This window comes from Phalacrocorax aristotelis, chromosome 4 (genome assembly GCF_949628215.1).
Source record: "Phalacrocorax aristotelis chromosome 4, bGulAri2.1, whole genome shotgun sequence".
Classification (NCBI taxonomy): Eukaryota; Metazoa; Chordata; class Aves; order Suliformes; family Phalacrocoracidae; genus Phalacrocorax; species Phalacrocorax aristotelis.
Genome location: NC_134279.1, coordinates 38,971,422 through 38,983,569, shown reverse-complemented (window position 1 = coordinate 38,983,569; position 12,148 = coordinate 38,971,422). Strand labels below are relative to the sequence as shown.

General features: G+C 37.1%; 1 protein-coding gene across 2 annotated transcripts in view; it reads left to right on the top strand.

Moving 5' to 3' along the window:
* FSTL5 (follistatin like 5) overlaps positions 1-12,148 on the top strand; it is a 334,169-nt gene that overhangs the window by 224,495 nt on the left and 97,526 nt on the right. For both annotated transcript variants that reach the window (XM_075091052.1, XM_075091051.1), the window contains exon 7: positions 2,854-3,020. In XM_075091052.1, the coding sequence (XP_074947153.1) occupies positions 2,854-3,020 (167 nt within the window). The remainder of the gene's footprint in view (positions 1-2,853; positions 3,021-12,148) is intronic.

The following is a 12,148-nucleotide window of genomic DNA, read 5'->3' as shown; positions in this document are numbered from 1 at the left end:
TGAAAACTTGCATAATGATGAATTTTTGGTTAACCTGAAAAATGAGAATTTTTTCCCTTTGATTGAAATGAACATGGATGTTCACATAATTTTTTTTTTATTGTTGAAATTTGTTCAGTTACTTTGGTTTTAGTTTGTGTTATGGTACAAAGGTAGTTACTGAAGTCATGCATTATTTTTCTTGCAATATGAAATACCAGAAGTAATAAAAAATAGGGGAAGATGTACTTTCCACAGTGTTAAGCTGAAAACATTGAGACTACTTCTAATATTAATTTTACTTACTTGTTTTTGCATGAAGTAGATTTGTTCCTAAGTTTTGTGACAAAGTTCTCCTTAAATTAAATATAAAAATACCTTTCCTTTAAAGGCTGCATACTCTATTTACCGGCATATTTGTTCATAATGAATTCAATTTCATTAAGATTTTCTTTTTTTTTTTAACTTATAAAATTTATTTTGTATTGCAATCACACATTTTTTAAAAAATATTTCACATACCAAGCCATAAACTTGTCTTCATTCTCAGAGGATATTAAGTGACTTTGAATTTGCTGCACTGGTGTTAATTTTAGAAATGCTGCACATTTTTCAAAAGCCGTGTTGAAATTTCTTCATGATTCAAACAACTATGAATGTGAAAAAGCAATTTTGTGTTCCTCAAATTTCTCGTATTCATTGAATTTTCTCATACACATGTATCCATGCAGAACGTGTGTTTGCATGTATTTTTGGTGGTTTTACTTCTAAATGCATTAGCAATTGGTCTACCTTGAAGAAAAAACAAAACACATGCGCATCCAACCCCAAACAAAAACCTATGACACACTTCTGAAACTGCCTCGTCTAAATTTACTGGTTTACAGATATTTTAGACTGGGGTATTTCAGGTAATACTAAATAAATTAAAAGTGGCTTGGGAAGCCGTATGAAATAGCTTATTGTCGTGGTTTAGCCCCAGTCAGCAACCCAGCACCACGCAGCCGCTCGCTCACTCCCCCCTGGTGGGATGGGGGAGGGAATCAGAAGAGTAAAAGTGAGGCAACTCATGGTTTGAGATAAAGACAGTTTAACAGGTAAAGCAAAAGCTGCGCGCGGAAGCAAAGCAAAACAAGGAATTCATTCACTCCTTCCCATGGGCAGGCAGGTGTTCAGCCGTCTCCAGGAAAGCAGGGCTCCATCACGCGTAACGGTTACTTGGGAAGACAAACGCCATCACTCTGGATGTCTCCCCGTCCTTCTTCTTCCCCAGCTTTATATACTGAGCACGACGTCATATGGTATGGAATATCCCATTGGTCAGTTTGGGTCAGCTGTCCTGGCTGTGCCCCCTCCCAGCTTCTTGTGCACCCGGCAGAGCACGGGGAGCTGAAAAAGTCCTTTGTTGCTGTACGCTTCTATGGGAGAACTTATCTTGGGCTGCATATCTCTGGGACACAGGGCTCCACCCACCCTGGGGACAGTGATGCACAGACATCAATATGATGGATACAAAATGTCCGTTTATTTAGCTGCGTCACACGCTTATATAGCTCTTGCGCTTCCTGTTCCTGCCACTTCTATGGGGAGGAGTCTATCTTTCCGTCACATCCCGTGATCTTCCGGTCGCCGATCCCTGTCTATTCCCCTACAGTCCTTGACCAGTGTAAGCGCTGCTTAGCAACAACTAAAACATCTCCACATTATCACCACTGTTTCCAGCAAAACTCCAAAACACAGCCCCATACTAGCTACTACGAAGATATTTAACTCTATCCCAGCTGAAACCAGGACACTAATCAACACTAGCAATTTCTACTGTGTTGCACAATAAGCAGTAGAAATAATAAGCAATATAATAAGTAAATAAAAAGGTGGCAAATATTTGTGGATTGCGATAATTTACAGTAATTCAGCTGATGTGCTGCATTTGCTTCAGGTTTGTCTTTAACTTCTATACAGTGTTGTACTCTGTACCTCTACCAGGTACAAGGTCCATCCTGGTTGTTGCTTCTGTTCCTTGGCAGACAGAGCAGTTTTGGAATTGGTGCAAAAAAGTACTCTTGTTTTTTTTTTTTTTAGTTTTTCTAACCCTCAACCCCCTTTTTCTCTTTTTTTCTGTATCTAGGGAGGTTTATTCAAGTACACAACTATTTATTAACCTGGCTCTGAATTTCTGGAGTTATTGTGAAAGGAATCATGTTTGACCAGAGAAATGTAGTAGAAATTATTTTAAACTGTTTTTAAAAAATGATATTAACTAATGTGTTAAGATGATGAATAATGCATATTCTTCTGAGACTGAAATGGGAGAGATTACTGACATCGGTTTGATCTGGAAACCATGTTTTCACTGATATCAAGGAAAAAGCCCCATAAAAACTGGCAGAAAAGAGATCTTATACCTTAATTTTATATTTTGAATGTAGAATTCACTGTTGCCCATTGCAGTCTCAGTCCTGTATGTTTGTTTTTCTTTTCTGGAAATGAATTTAGATGAATGATTGTTATAGTAGTAGTGCCATCTTAGTTCAGACAAAGGTGCCGACTACTTTGCTGCATTGGCCTGAACTGTCAAATAATGTCCAGTGTCTGACTTTGGATACACTGTCATGTTTATTAGAGTCTTATCTCTGAAATTAATTTTCAGGTTAAATGCTTCTCTTCTTACAAGTTGATACTTGTCAGTCAGTTTAATTTGAATGTCATGCTGACCTTTATTTGAAATACTCTGAACTTCCTGTGGTTTTTGGAAGTTCTTTTTACTTTGATTCCAATTAAAAGCCTTGAATTACCAGTGTACAAAACCTATATGCTAATTAACCTTATTAAACTGCCTGCTAATTAATCTTACAAACAATATATTTTTTGCAGAGGTAGTTCAGCTGACTCTGCCTGAAGATCAAAAAGTAAGCACCACTGCAGCAACAGTGGGACAAAGTGCTGTCTTAAGTTGTGCGATCCAGGGATCTCTGAGGCCTCCCATCATCTGGAAGAGGAACAATGTTGTTCTGAATAGCTTAGATTTGGAAGATATCAATGTAAGTAAGAGAAAGCTCTATTTCACATATTATTATCAAAACTTTTCATAAAGAATAGAAAAGTTATATAAGCTCCATGCTGCTGATGTTGCAAAGAAAAAAAAATGAAAATTATATGCCTCCCAAACTCAGTCTGTTTTTATTTTGCTGTGTATTCAAACCCTTATTGTTAAATATAAAGAAAACATGTTTCACAGACCAGTAATTTTTGAGAATAAATATAGCAATAAGAACACATGAGGACAAAATTGTAGCCCAAAATACAGTCAGCATTATACATTCAGGATTATCTAGTCTTCAAAAATCTAGAAAAAGAATCTGTGAAATGAACATTTTAAGAAATGCATAGTGACTTCATATGAACAGATCATAACAACAACCTTATTTTCTAACCATTCAGTAAAAATGTATTTTTTCCAAATTAAGTGTTTTACTACAAAATTGGTAGTTTTGCTCATTCCTCCAAATATGCACTAGCCTATATGGTACTTCTCAGAGAATCACAGCTAAGGAATTGTGGGTTGGATGAGTGGACAGTGAGGTGGACAGAGGAAGTGGCTCAACAACAACTCAGAGGGTCATGATCAATGGGCAGAGTCTGGATGGAGGTCTGTCACTAGTGGTGTTCCCCAGGGGTCTGTGCTGTGTCCAGTCCTGGTCAACATATTCATCAATGACCTGGATGAAGGGATAGAGTGTAACCTCAGCAAGTTTGCTGATGATACCAAGCTGGGAGGAGTGGCTGATATACCAGGAGGCTGTGCTGCCATCCAGCGAGACCTGGACAGGCTGGAGAGCTGGGCTGAGGGGAACCTCATGAAATTCAACAAGAGCAAGTGCAAGGTCCTGCACCTGGGGAGGAACAACCCCTGGCACCAGTACAGGCTGGGGGCTGAACTACTGCAGAGTGGCTCTCTTGAGAAAGACCTGGGAGTGCTGGTGGACAGCAGGTTGATCATGAGCCAGCACTGTGCCCTTGTGGCCAAGAAAGCCAACAGTATCCTGGGCTGCATTAAAGGGATTGTGGCCAGCAGGTCAAGGGAGGTTATCCTCCCCCTCTGCTCTATCCTGTTGAGGCCACATCTGGACTACTATGTGCACTTCTGGGTCCCCCAGTTTAAGGAGGACAGGGAACTGCTTGAGCAAGTCCAGCGGAGAGCTACCAAGATGATCAGGGGGCTGGAGCATCTCCCTTATGAGGAAAGGCTGAGAGACTTGGGTTTGTTCAGCCTGGAGGAGAGGAGATTTAGGGGGGTTTTCATCAATGCCTATAAATATGTAAAGGGTGGCTGTCAGGATGATGGGACTAGACTGTTTTCAGTGGTGCCCAGTGACAGGAAAAGGGCCAATGGGCAAAAATTGTAACACGGGAAGTTCCAGCTAAACATGAGAAAAAACTTATTTACTGTGCAGGTAGCAGAGCAGTGGAACAGGCTGCCCAGAGGGGCGGTTTCAAAGCTCATCTTTCTGGAATGGTAGCTTTAAGTTACTTGAGAGGTTTAGGATAAAACTGGCATCCTCTGAAAAGTTCTCAGTTAAATAATTGTTGCTTTTGTTAGTTTGGTATTAATCATATGACTGACATTCGAAAGTGTCTTGCCAATGTTCACAAGCTCCTTTCTGCACTTTTTGTTAGCTTTCTGTAAATATTCATGATGCTTGTAAATAATGATTTGGAGTTCTTAGTAATCATTTCTAAGTATAATACATGGCATGAGCTGTAGATAGAAACAGTAACATGCATCTGGACACATAGAAATAAAAGGGAAATGATGAATGGAAGTAATGAAGCTAACAGTTCAGTTTCAAACTGAAAGGTTCAGTTAATGTTTTTGCAAAAATGAAAAAAGCAAGTGTTTTCAAAGCCTGATATATACATTTTAAGTATGAATTGGCAGGGGCCGTGGGGGTGGCCTCTGCAGGAGGAGGCCAGGGGCTGCCTCATGCCAGATGCAACCAGTTCCAGGCATAAAACACCAGAAAGAGATAGAGAGAGGAGTAGAGAACAAAAAGAGGAAGAAACGGCAGAGGGAAGTCCAAGGCCTAGAGGAGCAGGAGGTACTCCATGGTAGAGCAGATAGTCATAGCAGCCACACTGGAACAGGTCTATCTTGAAGGACTTCAGCCTGTGGAGAGCCCTGGCTGGAGCAGGCTTTTGTGGATGAGGAGAAAGGAGACGCAAAGAGTAACTGCTGTATGCTGACTGTACCCCCCCCAAACTTCTGTACCACTTGGGCGGAGGGTAAGGGTGTTGGGAGTGGAGGCATGAAGTTGAGGCTGGGGAAGCAGGGGAAGAAAGCTGTTGTTTTGATAATGCATGTCTTTTTGTTTCCCACCACCCAAATTAGTAATTACTTGTTTATTTTGGTTGGCAACAAAAATAAACTGAATTTCCCAAGGTCGGGTCTGTTTTGCCTGCCATGGTAATTACTAAACAATCACCCTGTCTTTACCTCAACCGATGAGCTTTCTCATTCATGTTCCTCTTATTTTCTCTCCCTGTCCTGCTGTGAGGGATGGAGGGGGAATGAGTAAATGAGCAGCTGGGTGGGAGTTTAGCTATTAGCCAGGTCCAACCTGGCACGCCTTTGAAGTACTTATCACAGCTGGAAGAGAGTTGAGTATGGAATTTTTGAAGACTCATGGGATGCCCAATTTGCAGTCAGATTGCAGTGGTGATCAGACATTTAAAGTGAAGTTGAAATTGCTAGAATTGGCCAGATTTTTTATATTTAATAGAAGAGGAGGAATGTGTGGTGGTGTATTGGATTGACAATCCACAAACATAAGAAGAAAAGTCAACCTGAGTGCTGGGATGATGTCTGTGTGTGCCTTTTGTGTACAGGTACAGTAAAAACTGTAAAGGGAGTAAAAGCTTCCAGTGACAGGAGTGCATAATTCTGAAGATGAATGTATGTATAAGATGGTTCATGGTTTATTTGTTAGCTTAAGAAAAACATAAACTGGAATTCTTGGAAATTTTTTAAGCAAAAATTATGTTATAGCTTAGTCCTTTAACATTAACAGTTTAGTTATGATGCAAATATAGAAAGAGGATGACAGATCTAATATCCATAGAGTGAGGCACTAAAATTAATAGCATTGAAATATATATATAGGTGATATTAATCTAATATGTCTTTGTAGGTAAGCTAACAAAGGATGGAAGAGGTAGAGTCTGGATACAAAACAATAAGAATGCGCATTAAGATGTTGAGTTAAATTGGTCCCCAGAGTCTCTCTTCTTCAAAATTTATTTTACATATTTCACTGTTCACACTGATTTGATCCCCCTATTTATTTCTAGATCTTCCTTTCATATTTCTTCGGTCTTTTCTACCGTTCTGAACCTTGTTCATAATATATTCCCTGTTTCGTTCTTACAGTTTTACACTTGCTTAAAGGTTGTTATGTAGTCATAATTTAGTATCCATTCAGGCAACGTAATAAAAACAAAACCTTGGGGAAAACAAAAATAATTGGACAAAAGAGAGTGGTGTTTTATATTTCAATATGGAAAATGAATTTAGTACTTAAATAAATGTTAACTTCAAAGGAACAAATGCAGAAGGAAACATTTGTGCTCCAGTTGATGTCACAATTTAACCACCAAAGAATGTATTGTACTTATTCAGGCAATTTTAAACATTCAAAACCCCTAAGTCCTTGTATAATTTAAGATGTCCCCAGAGGCAATGTATTCTAGGCTTTACTATGGCTATATTATAAACTACAATCATGTTTGCCTAACTCTGGCAATTATTAATTTACTCAGTTATACAAGAACCAAATCTGTGCATCTCAAGACTAATAATGTTGTGTAAATAGTAGTACACTTTCCGAAAAATGACAAGCACTGACCTGGGAAGATAAATATATTTTTTCAGTGAAGTGTGTCAGAAATAATCATAACTGGAAGTCAGCATGTATATAGGAAACCAACCAGACTGAGCAGTGGTAACAATGTGATTTTGTAAATCATAGCAAGTGCTTATACCTAGAAATTAAGTTCTTGATTATGCAGTTCTCAATATGAGTTAAGCTGTTAGCTTCAGGGAGGGACAAACTCAGGAAAATATTATGTCCTAGTGTTTTGCCAAATGGAAAATTGTAACAAGAAGAAACAGAAGAGTTCAAGTCTAAACTCCAGTTGTGACTATTGAATTTCTGTTTTGTTGAAAAATAGTCTACTACTGTACTGAAAGTATGCAGGATATATGCCTAAGGATGCCAACTATGGAGTGGCTAAGAGCCAGTCTTAAATAATGAATAGTGTTATACACTTTAAGACATTTTAAAGAAATACTAAGAAACACTGTTTGACTTTCAAAAGTTGATAATGAAAATTGTATTTCAGAAGTGCATTAAAAACAATTATAAAATAACTTAGAGAATGCTATCAAGTGTGTGGTCAGATATTAATAATGGTACTGATGACATCCTGTTGGTAATTTTAGAAGTCCTTAGTATTCATCAACTCTTCTTATGGTACTTACGATTACTATTTGTGGAAGTAATGCATCTTGCTTCTAATCTTTCTCTCATTGAAACTGATGGGAGTCAGTGATAATCAGCATCCATCTGAATGAAACCATGAAAAATCTTATGCCTCTGCAAATTTTACTTAAATTGTAATGTAATTGTGCTGTGACTCACTACAGAATTGATATCATAAGACATTTTGCTGATATGTTAGTACACATCTAGAAAGGCTTTTTTCCCTGCTGTTATCCTGCTTCTTAAATTTCTTATCTGTCTTTCCACTTACCTCTTTGAATATGTTTTATCTAATCTATTACTCATTATATAAAATAATTCCTACTTACGGAAAATTTTAAAATAACAGATTTTTTCCCAAATGCAATATGTGTTACATTTTTATGTTAGATCACTCACTTTTTTAACAGTTTTTATATCTTATTTTGCTTTATTTTTTTCCTGACCTTTTTGTTCAGCTTCTTCCCTATACCTGTCAGCAATCACACTTTCCTTACAAGATGTCTGCCCTTTGTTCTTACATTTATACATGTGGACAAGTCATCTAAGTAGATCTTGTAAGGTTTAACGTATGTTAACACACTTAAATTAGTAATTTTTTGAAAGAGTGTAGTTCAACTTTTACTTTTTGATAAAAGCTCATGATATCTTTCTTTAGGCTGCCTTCTTGGGAAGCATGTAATATTTCCATTAAGGGGTTATTGAAGTTATGTATAGATTATCTTTCTCTCAAAAGTTCTCATTTGTTCATCTTGTTAAAATTAATTTACAGGTTACAATTTTCACTTTTTTTGGTACCATTCAACAGTCTGCATTCCCTTATTGATATTTTCCCTCTTCTTATCCCCCAACAAAGACCATGTTCCCAAAACACCATAATGGAGATGTCATTAAAAGCTAATGTCCTCTGAAATAACATCCTCCCTTCCATTCTGGAGAGTCCCGCTCAGTGACTGATGACTGAAATATTTTCAGATTGTCCAAAATGCGAAACACATTTACTAGAAGGGACTCCTGACATCTGCCCTCTTCTTTTCCTTCCAACTTCTCATCCTTTTTTACCCCTTTTTATATTCTTAAGAAAATCCTCAAGAGAACCTCATGAATTATTCCCTTTCACCTTGTCTTCTCCCATGGGACATAGTACGGACCTACATACAAACTTCTCTTCATGCATGGTTAAATCGTTCTTAGTATGACACAGGTATGACTTTAAGTCAATAGTCATTAATATAAATGCCCTGGTTGCCAAGAATTTGTGTGTGTTTGTGTACTTATAGGAGAATCCCAGATGAGCCAGAAATGTCAGAAGAGTATGCCTCAATCTTTTTTTCTATTTCCCAAAGACAACTACTCTTAAAAGTAAAAAAAACCTCAAGAAATTTTATTAGGATATAAACCAGAGGACTTAAATTTAAAGAAAATGAGGATTAATAGGCAAAACAGGATACAAATTCAAAAGTCATATAAACAGATTTCTTCTTTCTCCAGTGTCTTAAAAGAGGGAATGCATGCTTCCAGGGTTGGCTTCAGTCAACCTAGTGACTTTCTGATTTATTGCAGTGAACTCTGCATGGTCTTGCTTCATTCCTCAGGAGAGGGTTTCATCCTCCCTGAAGCTTTGCCATTGCCTCTCTGATCTTGCGGAGTCTTCGCTGTGACTCTCAGCCCTGTGTGAGGGGAAGTGTAGGGGTTCTATGACATGAAGGGAACACAAGAACCCCCTTTCCTTCAGCCTTGCCTTCGAGATGATGCTCCTAACCTCTTCCTTTTGGAAGAGAGTAATTCGTAGTCCAACAATGAACAAATCAAATCAGTCAGTCATAATACCATAGTCAAAAAGCTGCCAGTTTTGTCCAATACAAAAACTAATTCCTGACCAGCTTATTTTGAACTTTCCTTAGTAAATAATAGTTAGATTGCAATGCAGCAATTGGGGTGTCATATCTTCTGTGTGGTCCAACTGTACTCTGTGTGTGTTACAACTGGGATATATGAAGTTCACCTTAACAGCTTAGTTGCAGGTTTTCCTGGTACGTTATGCTTACGACACCTCTTAAACCCATCTGTTACATCTCTCATTCCTTTTCTACTGATTTTTTTAATGAAGTGGTTGGATTTGATTAACAGTGCTTCGTCAAAGTCAGCATGTTTCTATTTTATCTGTATTGAATTGCCCTTTTGTCTGTTACAGTCTTTCTGTTAAGTAAGGTGTTTTATTCACTTTTCTATTTAATAGGTCAAATACCATATTTTTTTATTCCGTTCCATCTTAAGGGGAAAGTGAAAATAGTTATTGTCAAAGATGCCAAGCAGCTTTATCAAATCTCTAATGCTTTTTTATTTACTTATAGATATGCAAAAGTATTTAGTCTTGACCACCAGTGCAATCATCTCATTCAGTTCTCTTCCATCCTTTGCTTTCCTCTTCCCTTTTCTGGAATCTGATTTTGAGTCCTGATTAATTCTTTAGTAGTGGGATAAATCACACAGAAGGGAAACTGGGTACATGCAAGACTTGCAAGTTTGGCATGTTTTATTTGTTTTGAATATTGGAGATATTTTAATATTTATTTTAGTGATGGCATGTATAATGCAACTTTAGACTGTACATTGTGTTTTCATAACATTGTGAAGACACTTTTAAACCAGGTACCAGTGTTGATCTGTAATCTTCTGGGTTAATCAAGTACAGTGAAAAATATATTGATGAGGTTTCATTCACAAGTACTGATTCCTGTTAAAATAATCTGGACATGCAAGTTCTATAACTCTAGCTTAATCCAAGTTATAATACCACAGAACTTTATGATATGGCTTATTATGTACATCCTTTTATGGAGGGGACTAGTTTAACTTTGAGCCAGCTGATGATTCTCTTTACGAAGAAGCTTTAAGATCCGCATGAGCTCTCTCTCCTCTTGTGCTAGATCAGTCTGCTTCATTTTATCAACTTTAGAAATGAAAGTGTTGATTTCAGAGGTGAACAGAATCATCTTTTGTGGACCATGATACACTCATACTTTCAGTGGTGTAACTGAGATCATGATCTGGTCCTTTTTGGGGTGGGGGCGGGGGCGGGGGTGGGGGCAGGCAAAGTACTTGCTTCTTGCAGAGCTGAGTCCCTTGTAATTCTGCATTCTAGTGTTGTTTGTGGTAATCATATTCAAAATAGCTGAGTCTGTTAGTACTTTCCTGTTTGCTTTTTAAAAGTTAAAAAATTAAAGGCCTTGTGACAGTGAAAGATGGTAATATAACATGTACATCCATTCCCCTTTGCCCTGAAAGAATCCTTGAAAATAACACCAGGCAAGCCATGTTCAAATACCTGCAAGGCACCACTATATATTTTTTACATCTACAGACAGAAACTGTTAATAAAATAAAAGGGATATTGTGGTTTTCTGAATTGATTGATTCTTCTAAACCAATTTCTTAACACAGCACGTTGAACACATCTTTAGAAGTGTAACTGAAATGATAGTTCTGTACTCCTAACTGTTTAAGAGGATCTTCTGTGTGAGCTGAAATATATGAATACCAAAGGCATTCAAAACATCGATGTTATTGTTCTCCATAGACATATCTTCCTGTACGTTGCATCTGATTCTGTCTTGTTTCACTGGGGATTCTATAATACACCAGAAACACTTTTTTTTTCTTCAGAAATTTAGAAATTTCTAACAGTAAACTTAGAATATAAAGACAGCAAAGAGCAACTTACTTGATTTGCATCATCATTATTTTTGGTATTTTATAATATAGTATAATATAGTTATATCTGCTTCTGCCTGTTCTATTTTTAAGTTTTCTATAGTAAATACTACTTAGCAGATTCTGTAGAAACACGGAAATATTTTAAGGAAGGTACAGAGCTAGCAATTTCATTTATGTTAATGTTTTCCTTTCAACAAGCTGTCTCAAATACATCTTGATTTTTCTACCGTATTATTAATTCAAACATTGTTTATTATTGTCCTACTGCTATAGTTACTTTTACTCCTTTTTTTTTTCAGAGACACCAGAACTTCTATCACACCTACCTTTCTTTTCACATTTGCCCATCTTCCCTGTATTTTAAAATTAGTTGAAAGCTATTTGATCTATTGTGTTATAAGCTGACTTCAGGATTTTTGTAAGCATAATTTTTCACTACCAAAGTGAAAAATCCTCCAACCCTTTCTCCTTAGTTCAAACTCACTGTTTCCTCGGTTCTTTTCTATATATGTAAATAGAGAGATGCAGGTTATGTCTGCACTCTATATTGCTCATACTAGCAAATTCGGCTTGTGCTATTACTTTCTGATTAGTGCCATGAAAAAATGCAGTTTGATATTTATATACAGTTATAGACATTTGTCTTATTTTTTTCTGCAGTATACATTCCCTCAGCTGGGTGAAAACCAACATAATTTCTGAATGATTTTATTACTAGTTATATATTTATTTTTCCAACTTGTCCACATTATTTTGCAGTATTTCTGTTATCCTGCTGGACTTAATGCTTTCCATTGCTTTGATAAGAATTGTGTGAAAGGAAGAGTTTTATAGGACGCAACAAGAATACTAACCTTTTCAGGTTACCGTTTTAGAAAAGAAGTCGCAAAAGAGCAACCTGGACTAGGCTACAG